Source organism: Podarcis erhardii (assembly GCF_964252035.2).
Source record: "Podarcis erhardii genome assembly, chromosome: 4".
Taxonomy (NCBI): domain Eukaryota; kingdom Metazoa; phylum Chordata; class Lepidosauria; order Squamata; family Lacertidae; genus Podarcis; species Podarcis erhardii.
This window is the reverse complement of record NC_138508.1, coordinates 35,680,204-35,700,557: the sequence shown is the minus strand read 5'-3', so window position 1 is coordinate 35,700,557 and position 20,354 is coordinate 35,680,204. Positions and strand designations below refer to the sequence as shown.

The 20,354-nt window shown below is 42.2% G+C and overlaps 2 protein-coding genes across 4 annotated transcripts in view; both read right to left on the bottom strand.

Moving 5' to 3' along the window:
- Window positions 1-97: 97 nt before the first annotated feature.
- On the bottom strand, window positions 98-9,724 carry LOC309340782 (uncharacterized protein). Of its 2 annotated transcripts, XM_081859863.1 has the most exons (4): window positions 9,093-9,145; window positions 5,691-5,798; window positions 2,183-2,296; window positions 98-544 (listed from the first exon to the last, which is right to left on the bottom strand). In XM_081859863.1, exons 1-4 carry the CDS (start codon window positions 9,130-9,132, stop codon window positions 486-488), a joined length of 321 nt encoding a protein of 106 aa, XP_081715989.1. In that variant the 5' UTR covers window positions 9,133-9,145; the 3' UTR covers window positions 98-485. The 2 variants fall into 2 exon arrangements, 1 of the variants encoding a protein (XP_081715989.1); XR_014156078.1 differs by lacking the exons at window positions 98-544; window positions 9,093-9,145 and adding an exon at window positions 9,598-9,724 and having other exon boundaries at window positions 1,454-2,296.
- Window positions 9,725-18,541: 8,817 nt separating this feature from the next.
- TMEM45A (transmembrane protein 45A) overlaps window positions 18,542-20,354 on the bottom strand; it is a 29,043-nt gene continuing 27,230 nt past the window's right edge. For both annotated transcript variants that reach the window (XM_081859824.1, XM_081859825.1), the window contains exon 6: window positions 18,542-20,053. In XM_081859824.1, the coding sequence (XP_081715950.1) occupies window positions 19,960-20,053 (94 nt within the window). In that variant the 3' untranslated portion in view covers window positions 18,542-19,959. The remainder of the gene's footprint in view (window positions 20,054-20,354) is intronic.

Sequence of the window (20,354 nt, the reverse complement as noted above, 5' to 3'; positions counted from 1 at the left end):
CATTTTTTTTATGTATATAAAAACACATTGATTGAGTTTGAGCAATGGCACAATGGCACCCCAATTATTTTTTTAATGTACAAAGTCCTGTGCAATTTTATTCCTCGTTTTTTTCTCCCAATTATTTGGCAGAAAATTCAGCAAAAATGAGAAGCCTAGCTTTTAAACAGCTTGCTTATTTAATATTCACTAGATGGCAGTGCAGCCTCAGTAATGGGAATTTTTAAGTATAGCAGGTTAAAATGATTTTATCCAATATGTGCTAAAGCCTGTTTCAAACTTTGAACAGTCCATTAACAGAGAACATTTTTGTGTCTTTATCTTACCCCAGACTTGGACTGGATACCCCTTCAAATAGACGATGGCAGTCCTTTTTAAATTAGTACCCATGGCCACTCAGTACTTCCAATCAATATGAGATTTTCATATTGGCCTTTTCAGAGAGGCCAAGTAGGTTCACATTGCAATTCAATATATTAGGAGGTTCAAGAATTGGTATTCCAATTTTTTCTAGTGTGCATCCGAGTTGCTTTAGGAACACCACCTGTAAATATTGTGGAAAATATTTAAAGTACCATATTCCATGCAGGGTTGACTTAAGTGTAAGGTACTCACAACATTCCTATGAGCGTTAATCGTCTTATCTGTCTGAAAAATGTATATACTGAAAGGGTTGGTAGTGTTCTGTGAAGGATTTCTCATTCCATTCTCTTTTCCCAAACTAACCCGTCACTGTTTCAGGACATTCTTTATTTCAACTATTCTGCCATTTATGAGGTCATGCAAACTGTGCTCAAATCTGCTATGCAACTGTGTAATTCTACAGATATTTACAGCCTGTAACATTAAGGTTGGTTGTAGTGTACTTCTCATCCTATACATTAATTTTCCAGTGCTGAAAGGAATCGTAACATAATTATGACATAAGCATGCTGTGTTTTGGGGGGAGGTTTACCATATGATAGAGTTTTTAAAGGTAATATTGCTAGATATAACATATAGCAGAGTGCAGAACCTGTGACTCTCTTCTGGGAAGATGGGTGTTAGGAATTCAGAAACATCTGGATGGCTGGATTTCCCTATCCCTGGCATTGATTTTACAACATTTCATCATTTTTGCATTATGGCTAAAAACTGGGCATTGCGTTTTAAAATTTCCAGCCACCTCTAAGCTTCAATTGTGCCCATTTCTTACTGTGAAACTCTAATCAAGATGTGCGAAAGATGGTGCATTTTAAAAAAAATCCAGTTCAGACTTAATCGACAGCCTACCTGACCATCCCATATTCCATTTGTATCTGGTAAATAGACTGTAATGTCCCCGCATTCACTTGGGGACTTTTATCTGCTGGCTTGAGACCCGAAGTCTAATTACTCACTTTACTGAAATAGAGGAGGGAAAGGAACGCAGGAAGAACATACACATACTATTCGCAGTGTTGTTGCCATATCCATACCGACCAATGATAATTATCTCAAAGCTTAGAATATCTTGAGAAGAGTTAACTACGTAAGTACTTGCATCACAGAGGTTAAGGCAGGGGGAAAACATCTCCATGTTAAAAGTGTTTTCATCATATAGAACAATTTTCAAGAACATGGCGGGGGGGACACACAGATCTGGACCTGGACTCCTTTCAGAACTTCACTCTTACAATAAAGTTATACTTGTCAGATAAAAATTAAAAACATGGAGTGCTCTGCTCCTGTGATACTTGTTGCCACCATACCCCTGAAGAAGAAATGGAACAAGTAGGACTTGGAGCAGTCCTAATTTGGCCAGGTCCACTCCCCCAAAATAGATGACCCAGGTGACCTTCGTGCCCCCTCCTATTAAGGAATTCCAAGGCAGTCTCCTTCAGACCAGGGATCACTAGTGTAGCTTGGGGGGAGGGGTACGCTGGATAGCAATTTACCGTGGTGCCTGCAGCGCCCTGCAGCTGAGGGGGAGGCAGCAGGTGGATGTGAACCCCACACTGCATTTTCGGGTGGCACAGTGCCTGCAACTGAGGGGGAGGCAGTGTGGGATGTGATACGTAAGTAGCAGTCAAGTACAACTTTCCTTGTTTTCCTAGAGTGGACATGCAGGGAAATGTTTGGTCCAGCCAGTTGAAAGCTTCCTGTTTCCTCCTGGCTGGGATATTCTTCCTTTGCATGTGACTAGAGGTGGACATTACCTTACCTGCCCAGGTAACAAAAAGGACAAGGCACGCAGCACTCTCTCTCTCTCTCTCTCTCTCTCTCTCTCTCTCTCTGACTTCCTCCGTCGTTGGAGCAGCATTTAGGTAGAGATGCTCTGCCAACAGAGGACACTGGCATTATCCCCATACAGTCATACCTCGTGTTACGTTAGGTTCATGTTGCATCTTTTTGGCTTGCGAATGCAGCAAACCCCAGAAGTATATACTTCTGGGTTTCACCGCGTGTGCATGCGCAGAAGCAGCACTCTCGTTACAGACCTTTTGGGGTGCGAACAGCACCCTGGAACAGATCGAGTCCGCAACTAGAGGTACCACTGTATGTGTTACCGGAAAAATCCGAGGGCTCCCTTGGACAAAAAGTAAAGATACCAACCAGAGTAAATTGAAGCAAATCAGCAGCCTGTAGGCTTGGTCTTTATTGAAGAAAGACTGTCGCGACAGGGTGCTCCCCTCACTTGCAGGTGAGAGGAAAGACACAGAAAAATGGTGTGCAAGACCTTATAAAAACTTTTGAAATTCCCCTCCTCTAGGTCAAGCCCACCCCCAGAAACATCATGCATACATTACAGAAAGGAGGGGTTGAGGGAGGAGCTGGTGGTAACCTTAGTGTTCTGTCACCTGGCTGGTTCCTCCTTTCCCCCTCCCCATGAGTCACTTCCAGGAGACAAAGGGGAGTTTGCAGTTTCCTGCCCCCAGAGGGAAGATCTGATCATTGTCCTTTGTTTCAGTCCATGCCGAATCCACTCCCATATGCAAGTTCTTTGTGATCTTGATTGTCTTCTGTCTGGGATCATCAGGGTTGGCATAGCAACTGGGCAGGGCTGCTGTGGATGTGCTGGTATGCTGAAGGGATTATGGCTGCCCTGTATCAAACCTTCCCCATTTTGTAGTCCTTCCTTCATGGAGTAAAATAAAAGTGGAACAGTGCAAAACCGATGTATGGTTGATTTTCTATGAATTTATAACAGAAGCATAGTGTATGTAGTGTGTGAGTGTGTGTGAAGTTTGTACAAACTGAATGATTGGGGTGGGGGGTTCCTGCTACATATGGGATAGCTCCACATGTATATACTTTGTAACTAAGTCTGCCTTCTGGGATCCAACTGAGAACAGAATGTGAGTAAACTACTTTTATATTACTTTACACAAGATTGTGGCGTGTTTATTCTTTTAAGAGGGATATAAGGGATCTTACCAGGAACGTAATAGTGAGAGGCTTACACAAGCCTGCAACCAGTTACCCGCTGTGCATGTAATAGGGGAATGTGAAACTCTGCGAAGTAAAGGAACTTGATAGCACAAGTTAGGAAGGATATTAATAAACAATATATCCTCTCCTGCCTTTCTGAACATTCCCACAGGCAGTGGGCAGAGCAGACTCCATGCAAGCCCCAGCTCTGCACAGCACACCCTGCCCAGATTGCCCCACCCTGTGGACGGCTCGCCCCACCCCATGGACCATTTGCCCCACCCATCGGGCACATGCACAGCCCCACGTGCCCAAGCAGCTAGCTATGCCGCTGTCAGGGATGGAGCAAATTTGCAGGAATGTCATTCTTAAAGAGCACTACAGAGCTCGAGGTTCCTTGAGATACTGGAGACCTTTTGGTCTGAGGGCCATATTCCCTCATGGGTGACCTTCTGGGGGCCAAATGCCAGTGGTGGGTGGGGTCAAAAGCAAAAGTGGGCAGAACAAGGGACAAAAATTGGGCAGAGACCAATAGATGACTCTTAGGTTTGTACAGTAGGTGGCATTCCAGCTATGTGTATCCAGGCAAGGAAGAGGCTTTGTCAGAGTTAAGGCACATTCTAGCCAGGGAAAAGCACTTGAAGGCCCTTGCTGGGGACATGGTGCTAGTAAGACAATCCTGGACTATATGGACTTTTTCATTAATAAGCCAGTTTCCTTAGCTGTAACAAGTGGGGCTACTCCAGAACTATTTTGGAGCAAGTGCTTTGAAGAATACAGCCTGTGTGAGAAAGAGGAGTCCCTTCATCCACATTTGTAGATGATGCGAGTTCAAGACCCCACCAGTAATTATAGCTATATGTAAAGCCACAAACTACATCAAACACCTGCCTCATTTACAGGAAAAAGAAACCACTTGCTAGGGATAACATTTTCTGGGATATGTATTAGCAATTTTATTTGCAATTATTTCATTTAACGATAGTTCACAGTAAATCACTTCCAGAAAGGCACACACAAGGAAATGGGAGTTTGGTCATCTAATGTAGCACACGCACAAAAGCTTTCTAATGCAATTTTGAAATGCTTTTCTACTGTGGCCATTTATTCCTATTCTAGGCTAAACTGTGCACTGTTTAACCATCCCACTCATTGGAAAATGAATTTTCCCAAGCATCATATTGTCATTAGCAATGGCAAGAAGCAAATGGTTCACAAATTTATTGACAGCTGCACAAATTATTATAGCTAGGAATTGGAAGGGGCAAGCCGAATATAAAATGGAAGAATGGCATAAAAAGGTGTGGGATATAGCTATTAATTATAAATTAACATGTGCCGTTAAAGTAAGATGGGGAATTTGCAGGAGAAGGATTTTGAGGAGATATGGAAGGTGTTTGTAGAATCTGTACTGTTAAAATGGAAAGGGGTCAAACCATTGCAAGAGGTGTTTAAATTTTGGGAGGTTGGATACTTACAAGGGAATGGTCTCGGTGGTGGGGTGCACATTTTTATTCTTATTTATTTATGATTATTACTTTGTAAAAAGAAAGAAAAGAACCAAAACAGACACATGTAATGTGAGGTGTATGGAACAAAATAAATACACATAGGAAGTTGCTTTATATTGAGTCAGGCAACTGGTTCATCTAGCTCAGTCTTGTCTACACTGATCGGCAGGTGCCCCATCAGACTTTCAGACAGGAGTCTTTTCCAGGCCTAGCTGGAGATGTCAGTGATTGAATCTGTGACCTCGTGTGTGCAAACCATTTCTTCTGCCATTGTGCTACAGCCCTCCAGTCTTGTGGAGTTCCACACGGTAGGCATCATGTTTAAATTGGGCCACTGGTGTCTACACATGCAGTGGAAGCTACCAATATGGCGTGCACCCACATCACAGATTGTTGTTGTTGTTGTTTAGTCATTTAGTCATGTCCGACTCTTCGTGACCCCATGGACCAGAGCACGTCAGGCTCACAGATTTCAAGTACCTACTAATACTTCAGCTGAAGGAACCATAACCAGAGTTAAATATGGCACCAATCATACAGAATCCAATGGGACAACACATTCCTATACACGTCTACTCAGAAATAAGTCCCACTGAATTCAGTTGTGCTTATTCCCAGGTAAATGGGAATAGAAATGCACCCTTTTTAACATGCCTGGTATCATCAGACACAAGTGTTCAATGGTAAGAGAAGACCTTTTGCTAAACAGCACCAAGTAACTTCTGCTCATTTGCTCCCAATATGCAAAAACTGCATTAACTGATGAAAGAGTAGACTGACTTTACTGACCTATCTCACAGTGGTAACCTATCCATTCCTCTGGACAAAGGCATAAGCGATCTGGACAGATTCCATTGTTTTGGCAAAAGCATGGAGGTTCTGCTGGAGATGGTGTATCTGTTCAAAGAAAATGTAAACATGAAACAAAGAAAATGGCTCTTGCAAGGATAGTATGAAGATATATATCCTTTACTATGCTTGTAGGCATGGCAGGAAATAAGAGCATTCCATGTCTCAAGGCTATTGCTCTCGCAGCAAGGAGAAAAGGATGCCGCATAAGCCCCCCCTGTCTAAAATGTACCACCATTACATTGCCACACCATAACATTGCTAATGTAATGTGGTGAAAGCTGTCTGATCTTATTCTAAAATGCACCTAAGTATGGTTAAAAAATAACAATCAGCAGATCAAGAGCTCTGTTGATTCAACGCTTGTAAAAGATCAAAGGGCAATATGCCTCTTATACACCATAGCAACTATTGTAGTCAATACTTTATCATCTTTCTCTGACAGCGCAACAGTCATGTGACATATGTGGCTGTTTTTCCAATAGGGAACAGAGGCTGAAAGACAGACATGTCGACAAAATCACTGAATGAGTCCATGAGAGAGACTGAATATAAACTGAGCCAGGGGTGTTGCTAGGTACTTAAAGGACTAGGGGTCCAGGCCTGAGCTGGGACACAAAGGTGCATAAATATATGTGTCCAAACCTGCTGTTCTGCTCACATAGCGGACTTCCACTTGCACAGTGGATCTTTCCCCTCCTCTCCTCATCCTCATAATCTGCTCTAGGGAGTTGCCAGACCTTTGCGGCAACTTTTGGAGGAGGTTGGGAGGAAGAAAGGAATGCGAAGTCCCACTGTGTGTACAGAATTCCTATTGTGTTGCATTTATATATGTATGTATTTTTACATTTATAGCCCACCTTTTCTCCAAGTTGCTCAAGGTGGTGTACAAACATGGTGGTCCCTCTCCCCCATTTTATCTTCACAAAAACTCCTCTGAGGTGGGTTAGACTGAGATTCTGGGTCACCCAGAGAGCTTTGTGGACGAGTGTCCATTTGAACCCTGGGGTTGTATCCAACTAAGTTCTGCTCAGAGCAGACCCATTGAAATGGATGGCCCTTAGGCATGTTAATTAATTTCAATTGGCCTACCCCGAGTAGGACTAGCATTGCCTACAACCTCTATTCCCCTCAGGTCCCACTTTGACACTCTAACCACCGGACAGAACCAATACAGTGCCCTGTTGCAAATTGCTGTGTGCCTGGTTGTGCAGTAATTAATGTATTATTATTTTTTTTTACAAGGAAAGAAGAGGCTGGAGATCAGGGGTACATCACAGAAAGCTTACGGCTCAGGTCCTCTGGACTGGCAGCACCCTTGACTCCAGCTCTCCCAGATCCAGCTGTGTATCTCAATTCATTCAGCCACAATGTTCCTACTGGTGTTCATTCTACTATAATGTTGCCATAGCTGGTTGCAATCACTTTTGGCAGAAACAGTAAGAATATAAGATTTCAAGGATAGTTATATCCTAATACTTCTGTATTTAGTACAGTTGCGTTTTTCAAGTATATGCATGGGTTAAACTACAGATATTTTTGTACCTGTTTATAGAAATATTTATATGTCACCAACTACAATAGCTAGTTATTTCTTTGACATCAGATGTCAAAGAAATTAACAACTATCTGATGTTTAGAAGACATCTGAAGGCAGCCCTGATTAGGGAAGTTTTTAATAAGTGATGTTTTAATGTATTTTTAATCTTTTGTTGGAAGCCGTCCAGATGGGTGGGGTATAAATAATAATTATTATTTATTATTTATTATTTATTATTTATTATTTATTATTTATTATTTATTATTTATTATTTATTATTTATTATTTATTATTTATTATTTATTATTTATTATTTATTATTTATTATTTATTATTTATTATTCTCAAGGTGATGTACGTGAGTATAAAAACACATTAATGCGATAACATCAAAATATAGCACAGCATCCATTAGAAACTTTTTAGCAACTATCAAATATACACAACACAGTTCAAATATGCATAAAAAAGTATGCATTATGTTATATCCATTCATTCATTCATTCACTTTATCTCCCTTCCTCCCAAAGGAGCCCAGGGGAGCAAACAAGTGACAAAACAAGAAAAACCATGTTTAACACAACTTTGAATCAACTTTGAAACAGTTCAAGAAGGACACTGACAAACTGGAACGTGTCCAGAGGAGGGCAACCAAAATGGTCAAAGGCCTGGAAACGATGCCTTATGAAGAACGGCTAAGGGAGCTGGGCATGTTTAGCCTGGAGAAGAGGAGGTTAAGGGGTGATATGATAGCCATGTTCAAATATATAAAAGGATGTCACATAGAGGAGGGAGAAAGGTTGTTTTCTGCTGCTCCAGAGAAGCGGACACGGAGCAATGGTTCCAAACTACAAGAAAAAAGATTCCACCTAAACATTAGGAAGAACTTCCTGACAGTAAGAGCTGTTTGACAGTGGAATTTGCTGCCAAGGAGTGTGGTGGAGTCTCCTTCTTTGGAGGTCTTTAAGCAGAGGCTTGACAACCATATGTCAGGAGTGCTCTGATGGTGTTTCCTGCTTGGCAGGGGGTTGGACTCGATGGCCCTTGTGGTCTCTTCCAACTCTATGATTCTATGATTCTATGATTCTATGAATCAATTGCATTCCAGGTGCAGACAATGAAAGATCTCTGCTTAGAAGGCTTGTTGGAAGAGGAAAGTCTTTGGTAGGAACCGAAAAGACAGCAGACATGACACCTGTTAATATTTAACAGGCGGGAAATCCACAGAGTAGATGCTACAACACCAAAGCTTCAGTTCCTGCTTTGTGCGGTACAAAGGCCTCCTGATAAGATCAGATCCCCACAGGCAGAGTGCAGTGATGAAATGGGTATATAAAGGGTGAAACAATCTTTCAGGTATTGTAGATCTAGTGTTGCAGCTCATGATACAGTAACATATACAGCAATCCTTCCAGATGCCATAGGCAGTTAACGTTGTATAAAAGCCTAAGACTAGCTGAAAAGAAGTAAATGGGCATTCTAACAAGCAAATTGCTGAGTCTGCCATCCTAAACATACAGTTTTGTGCCACCCCAACTTCTGAGCAGCAGCGGTTCCAGGCACTAACCCAGGGTTCGGTTTTCTTGGAGTAAGGGACAGCAGAGACTGTAGTGTCTTTATGATATATGGTTTATTTACACCTATATACAACCTGAGCCTGCGGTGGAAGGGCTCACAGCATTAACACCCTGTCAAGAAGGTCTTGCTTCTCCCATAGTCACAGCCTTGCCTTCAAGCCTGGCTCTGTTTCTCTGATTTCTGCCTGCTTCTAGCCCAGCTCTCTCTCACAACTCTGGATTTACCTTTCTCAGCGCCAGCCAGGTGAGAGAGGACGACACCCATGTGCCCTCTGGCACAGAGCATCTTCCTCTGTTAGACTACAGACTGTACTTAGGCGGTAACTATGGCCCTTGCCTGGCTAATTCAACAATGGAATCGTCCATTAGATGTTAACCCTTGCTGGATCCAGGAATTAGAAGGGACTCGAGCCTCATGCAGCCTAACCTGCACACACATAACCTGCCAACTCACAACAGTACTTCATAGGCTCTGTGGAACACTGCAGGGCACACTTCCAAAGAAACATAGTTAGGAGCCATCTGTTGATCAGATAAATTAAATCCATCCAAGCTAGCCAGCACACTGTGTAGAACATCCTGTTACATACATAAGTTAATTCAAATCATAATAAAAAACGCTTCCACAACACACTTCTGATTTAACAGCCAGTACTACTAGCCATGAGCTCACAATTCTTATCTTAAATCAGGTAGGTAGACTGAAACTTACAGAGAGTTCTTTATTTACCTGATGCAAACCTGATAAGGAGCTCCCAAATGCATAGTGCCCAAAGGACAATGATCCCTGTGGCACAGAAAATGCCAGTGACAGTTTTCAGGCCGGGCTGCTATGAAGGCATACAGTGTTGTAGCAGGTACCCTCTCCTGCTTTATTGGGGAGCTTATGCTCCACATTTCCTTGTTGTTGTTGTTGTTGTTGTTGTTGTTTAGTCGTTTAGTCGTGTCCGACTCTTCGTGACCCCATGGACCAGAGCATGCCAGACACTCCTGTCTTCCACTGCCTCCTGCAGTTTGGTAAAACTCATGCTGGTAGCATCAAGAACACCATCCAACCATCTCGTCCTCTGTCGTCCCCTTCTCCTTGTGCCCTCCATCTTTCCCAACATCAGGGTCTTTTCCAGGGAGTCTTCTCTTCTCATGAGGTGGCCAAAATATTGGAGTCTCAGCTTCAGGATCTGTCCTTCCAGTGAGCACTCAGGGGTGATTTCCTTAAGGATGGATAGGTTTGATCTTCTTGCAGTCCATGGGACTCGCAAGAGTCTCCTCCAGCACCATAATTCAAAAGCATAAATTCTTTGGCGATCAGCCTTCTTTATGGTCCAGCTCTCACTTGCATACATCACTACTGGGAAAACCATAGCTTTAACTATACGGACCTTTGTTTGCAAGGTGATGTCTCTGCTTTTTAAGATGCTGTCTAGGTTTGTCATTTCCTTGTTATCAATCAGCTATTAACTACTTCTCTGACCTTTAATAATGACTGCTTAGCCCTTGTTCCATCTTAAAGAGGCTACATACTCAACTCCATTTTAATTCAGGCGCTTTCAAAGTCAATAGCACTGCTGCAGTCCAAACAGAAAATTCCAGTTTTGAGTTCATAAAGCAGCCATGAAAACATATTTACTTTTTAGTCTTACATTTCCTTTACACTAACTGAAAGCATTCTGCAATAATGGATAAAACTGTGAAATCATATGGTAGTTGTGCAAGCTGTGCAAACACAGAAACCTGGATTATATTTAAAAAGGAGGGGCTTTTAGCTTTTCCCAAATAAAATTGAGTTGGCATTCACTAAATTTTACCTAAATTGAAATTGAAGGTGAATTCAAATTTGAAGATTCCTGCTCAGTCGAAATATCCACAGGGATGTTTGGGTGGGAGTCATTCAAAATAATTACAGACAGGGCCAAACTACACACATTATGTTGACTGTGATGTTGTGTCGTTCTGTTAAAAATGTTAAGCAGCAACTATGAGGAGTGATCAGGATTGGACCCAGTGGGAGATTCCACTCAAAAGCAAAAACCATCTTTGGAACAGTCTCCTCCCCCCCCCCCCCGCAAACTGCAACAAGGAATGGAATTATTCTCCAGACCCATTCTGCTAACTACCACACCTTCATAATGCAATTGCATTAAAACCTGCCCTTTAGATGCAAAAATGCATTCAGTTGTCACATCATGTTTGGCCCCAAGTCCAAGCCGTCTTTAAGCTGTATCTCAGGCTAATTCACTAGCTGTGATCCAAAGACAGTTACTTAGAAGTGAATGAAATCAGTGGGACTTATTTCCAGTTCTAAATGAGAGCAGAGGCATAGGTGCTGCTGTTGCAAGTACAACCTGCAACCAGCAGATTGCGATGACTTCAGAATAAACACTATTTACTTACTGGATAAATTTAACGGAAGCAGAATACATTCCTAAAGCTCCGGAGAAATGTTTCCAGATGCAATCAGTACTAAGCTGCAGCCCATAATGACACTAATGCACTGTGATGAGCAGGATGGGACGGCTTGATTCCTGTTCTAAAGCCCAAACAGGACGCAGTAGTTAAAGGTTGCTTTCTTCCTTCTTCCTCCTCCATGGGTGTAGCCAAGGGGAGGCAGCTCCCCCCCCCCAGATCAAGTAAATCAATAAAAAATAACTAGCTGAGGTTTTGCCCTCCCCTACAACATAAATCCTGGCAACGCTCATGCCCTTGAAATAAAAAATTTAAGGAGATTATATATATATATATATATATATATATATATATATGCTTTCGTAGATTTCGTAGACTTTAACAACTAATCCACACCTAATGACCCACCTAAGTGGTACTCAGGATATCACTCAAGAAATCACTCAAGATATCTCTCAAGTAATTAAGGAACAAAAGAAGAAAAGGCACACTAGCCTGGGAACTTCCTCTCTGCCCAGAACATTGGAGGCTATACACCACACCCCCTCTACAGTATTTATAGGAACTCAAACACTGAGATCCTGCTCTGTTCCAGTAACAAGAAGCCGAAAGCACCAGCCTGAAGATGACGAGTGAGACCTCGTCGAAACGTCGCCTAGACACCCCAACTTTTACACGGGAAGACACCCGAGGACACCAAAACCTGCATATATATATATATATATATATATATATATCTGCATATATAAACCACATGTCTGAAACCCCACAGAAAAAGTCCTGAAACCATTTTGTCCCTCCCAAACTGACCTCAAATATTTCTCTGCAAGGTTGAAGGAAAATAGAAAAGCCTCCCCATTCCTTCACAAATCCTGTCTTACAGGTATGGCTGTGTATAAATAGGGTGAGCCTGTGACCTGGCTCAGGAACTAAGTATTTGTCATTACAAAAGACTGGCCAGGCTCCCCAGGGTATCCAAACAAGTGACCATTAACAGGTCTGCCAGACAGGAAATAAACAACACACTCAGATTTCTGTTGTAGACCGCCCTTTCTGTGATGTAGGTATGATGTATCTGTGGGGTGGTCTTGAGCTACACCCTTTCTGTGATGTATGTACGATGTTTCAGGGGGTGGTTTTGGACTTCAGGGCAGGCAATTTAAAATGTCTATATAAGGGCAGGCGCACCTTTGTTCAGGGTCCTCCTCCTTTCCTGCTTGTGAGGGGAGCACCCTGTTGCAACATTTCAATAAAGATCAAGCTCACAAGCTGCTTTGCTTCTCAATATTCTCTGGTTGGCCTCTGTTATTTTCTCCGACTGATGGAGAACCTACAAAGGACTCTATAAGGGCTCTTGTGTTACCCATAAGGGAAGGAGGACAGGTTTTTGTATATTACACCCTCCTCCTCTCTTTGCAAGGAGAGGCTCTTTGGCAATTTTTGGATTACCAGCTCAAAAGGCAGCAAGGCTGTGTTCCCCCTCACCCACTGCATTTCCAATCACATTTTCACATTATTGTACACTTCAGTAATGTAAAAATGTAAAGGACCCCTGGACAGTTAAGTCCAGTCAAAGGCGACTATGGGGTTGCGGCGCTCATCTCGCTTTCAGGCCAATGGAGCCAGCATTTATCCACAGACAGCTTTCCGGGTCATGTGGCCAGCCTGATTAAACTGCTTCTGGCGTGAACGGGATACCGTGACGGAAGCCAGAGCGCACAGAAACGCCGTACGGAAACCGCAGTACGGTTGGATGTGCCTCCAAGTCACCTGCTGTCTGTCCACAGCAGTGCCGGGAGCGCACTGGGTGCAGAGTAAACAGAAATGTGTACACAGCCTTATCAGTGAAGGAATAAAAGGAAATCAATCCCTACCAGGCAAGCTCAGCCAGCTCTTCTCTGCATGTCTGATGCAGGCAAGAGCCAATATGTGGGGAACAGACTTAGAATCATAGAATCATAGAATCATAGAGTTGGAAGAGACCACAAGGGCCATCAAGTCCAACCCCCTGCCAAGCATGTAGCAAATGGCAAGTGAGTGTTCTTCATGGCTGTGGCCCATCTTTTAGTACACCAATCTCCACTAACCGAACAGGAATATAGAAAGCAGCCCAAATCACACCAGACCATTGGTCCATATAGCCTGCAGCCTCCCTTCTTCAGCATTCTCCTCCCCACCTTGTGTATAAATATGAATAGAAAGATGAGGTGTGTGAGAAAGAGAAAACGAAAGCACGGATAGAGAATTGTTGTGCATGTGAGGGAATGAACAGATGGTGTGAGGATCGGTGTAGCCAGAATATATGTTGGGGGGGGGCAGGACACCTACCTGTCATTGTCCTCCATCTGGCTCTGCCCAGCAGTGGGGTTTTTTAATTTATTATTTTGACCCCAAGTGCTCAGAAAAATCTGTCAAAATCTTTCTACATTTAGTTAAGTATTTTTATTTATTTACTTGCCCCCCCACTCCCCTCTGACTATGCCCATGGGTGTGAGAGAGTGGGGTGTGATTTCCCAAGAACAAACAGCAACAAAACCACCTTGTTGCTACAGTGACCAAAGGAGGAGGTGACTTGCTTTTATTTGCCAGTTGTTTAGTGCCAATTATTTGAACCCTGTTTATATCTAGTATTTCTTATCACATCTCAGACTGAGAACTTTGGACTGAGTGTATAATGCAACATAGTTTAAAACTGACAAAATATTCACATTCCAGCACTTAATGTTTTTCATGGGTGTGCATAATCGACTTAGAGATTTGGCTAGATCCTACATTTCTGTTCCTGGGACACAAGCGCCACATTTATTCAGTGTGCGTAGAGTGACAGCACCCATCATTTGGGAAAGTGGGGCACCTTGAAGACCATTGCGTGGGCATATGTTGATGCAGTGACCCCTCTTGCTGGATTGGGAAATATATTCTTATGCCAGAAATGTGTTGTACTTATTACAGCAATATACTGTAGTTTACAAGCTTTCAGATGAAGGCTCGGATAGGCAATACCTTCTTGTCTATTTTGTGGCATTGTGACGTCACGAGTAGCAGCATGCTTGCTGTAGACCTGATTGTACACAAATACAGTGAGCAGGGATGGCGATGGAACAGTGGGGAAGCATCCACTTGAAAAATAAATTTAAAGCAAAGAAGTGTTTGCATGCCTATGCAGTGGTGTGCTATATAAACGTGGATGCCACTATCAAAATACAAGAGACTTGAGTTGTTGTTGGGCCCCGTCTGCCTCGAGAGATAATAAAGTATGCCTCTGGGGATGAAGTCATATTGCTGGGGAATCACAGCGCCTGCTGTGGCTGCAGCAACCTGTAACTTGTAACTGCTGCCTCTCACATTGTTTTTGCTGCATTGGCAGCACTGAAGTTACCTCTTTGTATACCTGGGCACAAGCCTGGGCAGTGTGTATGGAGGTCCTGAGCTGCCCAGACAGCAAGGCTGCCCTCTCAGCCTCGCTGATGTGATCCAAAGGAAAGTAGAGCAGTAAGTTTGGCACCAGCTTGGCTGCAGGAGTTCCCAAAAGGGTATTGATTTTTCCTCAGGGTTTACTCTCGAAAACTTTCTCATGAATGAGTATAGCCACAAGGTGGCAGAGGTTTAGGATCAGAGTTTCCCTTATCCTAGATGGACAACTTTCCTAGGTTGATGAGCCCCATCTGCCTTGCGTTTCCCTCCACAGCTCATGCAGTAACCGCCTTCTTGAACATTGGTGGTCAAGGCTGCCCAAGTCTTGGCTTCACTGGTGTAGTCCAAAGGAAAGCAGAGTGATATGTTTGGCATCAGCTTGGCTACAGGAGTTGCTGGAAGGAGGCGTACAAGGCACCATCCAACTGTCTTCGGGACTCTACTCCAGATTTGTGTAGGGTTTATGCTTTAGTCTTTTCTTGTCTCAAAGACATCCTGCAAGGCAGCAGAGGTTTAGGATCAGAGTTTTCCTTCTCCTAGATGGGCTACCTTCCCAAGGTGACAAGCCACTTCCTTCTACAGCATGTGCAGAAACCACTTTCTTGACCATTGGACCCACTATTGGTCTCGTCTGCTCAATTTGCTAGAACCTGTCTTCACATGCAGAGGAAGTCTCTAATTCACTAAGGGGTTGAGACCCATCAGCTACCCTCATATTGTTTAGTCAACCAGTTGAAGCCATTTCCCGGGGTATGGCTGCTGTCGCATGCTGACAGCTTCTAGGAGCCACAGGTGAGAGCTGAGTGGGCACCAAACTACCCCAGCAGGAACATGGCGTGTCACCTACCAGAAGTACTACCCCTCCCCTAACACTCCATACATCCCAGACTTGAGCACAGCCAACACAAATGAAGATTTACAAGTGCCCCATCATCTCGCTCTCTCTCAACAATAATATACATTTGACAAGCCCAAATTTTATTATGTTGTTATAAACCCATTTCTCAGGGTTTGTGTCATAGCTGTCAACTTTTCCCTTTTCTTGCAAGGAATCCTATTTGGAATAAGGGAATTTCCCTTTAAAAAAGGGAAACGTTGACAGCTATGGTTTGTGCTGTTGTGAAATCAGCTTCCAGAGCAGAAAACTGTTGCAGCAAAAACAGCAAAAAATAAAAACAAATAAAAATTGTGGCACCATAAAGAACAACGTATATATCTTTTGTGGACCATAGTTCACTTCTTCAGAAACAAAGCTAGGACAATAGTGTTATCCCCAGTTAGTTGTGGTGTGCACAATCCCGTTACTTTAAAAATAATTTTCAGAGCTCCCCCCCCCCATTTCATGGCTATTTAGTTCCATTCTATCTTTGTATGTTACACATAGAGAGAGAGAATTAAGGGTAACACCTCATGTGTCTGATCTGTGGGTTCTAATCTATGGAAGATTATGCCACAATAAATTTGTTAGAAAACACTCTAGCCTGGCTTGTTTGTTTGTTGAGTCAGGGATGGGGACTCTGTGGCCCTCCAAATGTTGTTGGACCTTGGGCTAGTAACACTTCTCTGAAGTCTCTCAGCCCCACTCACCTCACAGAGTGTTTGTTGTGGGGGAGGAAGGGAAAGGAGATTGTTAGCTGCTTTGAGACTCCTTCAGGTAGTGATAAAGTGGGATATCAAATCAAACTCTTCCAAACTCTTCTACAAATCCCATCATCTTTGACCACTGGCCATGCTGAATGGAGATGATAGGAGATGGAGAGCAACAACATCCAAGGGCCATTAGGTGAGTCATAATTAAAAGCCCACTCTTTCAGCTGTTCTTATCAGTCAGTTAACAACAGAAACATGAATGTTGTCTGCATTTTACTGTAAACTGATAACAAGTCATATCATGCTATGACAAAACCATTGGTGTGCTTCCATGCTTATGGAGGGATCCACTCTTGCCCCCAACTCGATCTGTATCTCACTCATGCTCTAAGTAAATGTGTCTAGGGCAGGCATGCCATAATTACTTTCACCAGTACATTGATTTTCTAAATCCAGAAGGTTCAAGTTCCACATCAAATATTAATGCCTGTATTAAGACTAGGTTTGATTTCACAGCTAGCAGAAGACTGCCCGCTCCACCCTTGAAAACTTGGAAACTGCAGGAAAGTGCTTTCAGAAGCAGGACATTTGGTGCTATGGAAAAGCACTAAGGTAATAGAATCCCTGCAATAACATTTACCTTTTCATTCCTTAACAGCAAGCTTCATACTGAACGCACTTAATGCTCATTTTTGTTAGCCAGTTGTGCTGGGAGGGTGGGGCCAATGGTCTTAAAAGCATTGCTTTAGCCAGTGAGCCTGTTCCAAGAGATTTGATAGCACTCCATTGGAAGGACAGAGCAGCCACATTCAAATGCAGCTGTTCTCCTTCCTGGGGCTTCCATACACAATGGAACCCCAATTAAAATGGCTTGGGAACATGTAGGAATATAGGAAAAGCCCACTGGATCAGGTCAACAACCCATCTAGTCTAACATCCTGTTCTCACAGAAGCCCATAAGAAACCGGCATGTGGGTATTTGAGCAGAAAAGCTGAATTCCAGCAACTGGTATTCAGAAACATTACTGTCTCCCTTCCACCATGGAGATAGAACACAGCCATCATGACTAGGAGCCATCAATAGCCCTCTCCTCCTTGAATTTGGCTATGAATATGGAGCTCCCTGCCTGCAAGATGTTCCCACACTGGAAACCACTTAGATCCATCAAGGAAATTCACTCACTGTTTCACGAGCTGCAATAAAGAGCACGAAATCACTACGCAACTCCAAGTATATTTCAAAGGCTGTGGCAGTTAAAGTGGTCTGCCCCACAATAAGTTGGCCACAAATACATTAAGACTGATCAACTTTCGATGAAGACGCAACCACTGGCTTCATTTCCTTTCCTGGTGTAATGCATGTTCTTTGTACTTTTGTCCATTTACTGTATTTATTTTTCCCCATCTGAACTATAAAATGATGATTTTTCTTGAGTCAAAATGAGAATACCCCTAAACATTTTTTTAATAGAAAAAAAAGCACTATCCATATGAATTGTGGTCTTTGAATGAGAATGCTAATGCTCTGATTTTTCAAAAGGCATAATGTATGTATGTTTATTTTTTAAAATGTAAGTTGCTTGAAGATTTTTTTTGGTTGAGATTCCTGCATTGCAGAGGTTGGACTAGAAGACCATCAGGGTCCCTTCCAACTCTATGATGATGATAATAATAATAATAACAATATTTAAAAAAACAAACAAAGAAACCCACCAAATTAAGATAGAAGTCTTCTCCCACACACCCAAAAAGCAAGGCTCCATTGTGCTCATTTTGAAACATGATAACTAAGGGCAGGTAATGTTTGCTCTTGCAATCTTCCTGTGTAAGTCACATGAGCATAGGTACAGACAGACCTGCTGCACATATCCCCACATGGAAAAAAGGTTGTGGAAGATGGAGAAATAGTTTTTGAAGGGCCAAAACACACAGCATGGAAGCATTTTCTCATTGTCCACTGCTGTGGATGAGTAACAGGGATATACATAAGAAAAGCAGAAGACTTAAGCCACGTGTGTGTGGACTCAAGTCATTCTCATAATTGCAACTGCACACCTCAAATAAAAATCATAATTTGCAGTTTACTTCGCTGCATCTAATGCTGAAATCCTATGCACATATATTTGGTAGTAAATACCCATTGAAAACAGAGGCTCTCCATTTTAAGGACCTGGCTGAAGGATAGATACATGTCCAGAACCTTAGTGCAAGTGGATTAAGCAACGGAACATAACAAAAGGGTAAAAAAACAATCCAGACTACAAATGTTGCTTGTTTCAAAGTAAACTGGAACAATTTATTTCAACATTTAAAACCAAGTTATTATTCATAATTTTAAGTAGCTGCACTAGCCTGAAGGATCCTTCATTGATTACTTGATAAACAGAATTCTTCTTCTTCTCTACCAAAAGATTGCTGTAACAATAACTTTTGATGTTTAGAAAGTGCATATGAAGTAGAAATCAAAATGCTCTTGTCCATTGGTAGAAGAGTCATTTAAAGTTGGATTTCCTAAACAGAACGTATGTACATCCTATTAAATCTGCTAGACACACTTGCCATTTTATGTCCCACATATGCTATTCCCAGCCGATAATATACTTACTGACAAGAAAGCTAAAAGGCACGCTACGTCATACGGTATTTCCTGAGTATAGCTTCATACTGAGTAACGTGGCACAAATAAGGATACTTCTAAATGGTGCTTTCCCAGTAAGCAAACTCAAAAGGAATGAGTACTACTTCCAGGAAGAGGTATCTGCAAGTGAGGGAGGTAGCACGGCCATATCCCTCTCCCAAACAGTATTCACTGTTTGCTTTGAGTATAGGGATAGTGAACCTGTGGCTCTGCAGAGGTTGCTGCACTACAACTCCCATCCTACATGATCATTGGCCTTACTGTCTGTGGCTGATGGGAGATGGAGTGCAACAACATCTGGAGGGCCTCATATTCCCCATGCCTCACAGAGACATAATGACTTTTCCAAGGTGTGGTCAAGTTTCATGGGGATTTGAACCCTCTCACCTAACTCTACTACACACTGAATAAATTCAGAGCAAAGGCTCTTAGATATGCAGCAGACATATGTGCCTTATTTATATAAATGGACTCCGCTGCAAGGTAAGTAACAAGTCTAACATAGTGCTTACAATCATCCAGCATTTCAAGAATACCATTGTGTCCTAAGTCACGACACTAACTTTTTTTTGCACAAGATTTGTAATGCAATTAGATCGTACTCGATAATAAATAATAATAAACAAAGCAATAACTTTGAAAAATATAAATTTGCAAGATACACTTTGGACAGACAACAAATTATTCTTTATAGTTAAAAATAGATATGCACATTTTATGACTGGATTGGTTTTAAGGTGTATACAATCAGTTTTATGCAATGGCAGGTTTGCATTTGGTTGCCACGTGTGAAAATCTCCCAGTTTACCCAAGAGCAATGAAAGAATAGCACCATAATAATGGTCTGGATTGATTTGCACATGACAATGTCACCCCAGCCTATTCATTAGCAAAACATTCTCTTTCTACTTCAAGCAAAGGATAAACGATGCACTAATGGAAGTTTCATAAATTAATGCAGAGTCTTAATGATGTGATAAACAACGCCATTACAATTCAGAAGTGGAAAGAATAGGTGCTAAACCTTAAGAAAACATTTGTGCTGAATTAGATCTCATCTTCCGATTCCTGGTCTCGCTCAGATGTTTTCAATAATCCAATTTCCATGGATGGAGTTTGTTTTAGTTTTGTGCGAACTATCCTGGAGAGGGGAAAACAAAGCAGAACCATTTGAGCTACATGTTCACCCAGTTAGGTGTCAGGAAATCAACACCTATTTGATATCAAACAACAGAAGAGCCTTTCTGAATGAGAAACTTATATTCCTGGTTTAACTGTTTTCCAATTATATATCCTGATACAGTGGCATATATATCTACAAGATCCAACTATTCTAAAATATAGAAGAGTTTTCTCAAGTGCACAAATGAATGAGCTGCCTTCAACAATATCTGAGGGTCATTTAAAGCAAAATCCATCCCCAAATCATCTATGTCCATGCA

Excerpts from the sequence above, each read along its gene's own strand:
- LOC309340782 (XM_081859863.1), bottom strand. The coding sequence starts at position 9,132 with ATGGGTGTCGTCCTCTCTCACCTGGCTGGCGCTGAGAAAG. Across the intron at positions 5,799-9,092 it reads CCTGGCTGGCGCTGAGAAAG|ATACACCATCTCCAGCAGAA; the intron begins GTAAATCCAGAG and ends TTCTTTGAACAG. Across the intron at positions 2,297-5,690 it reads AGGTTACCACTGTGAGATAG|AGCATCTCTACCTAAATGCT; the intron begins GTCAGTAAAGTC and ends CTCTGTTGGCAG.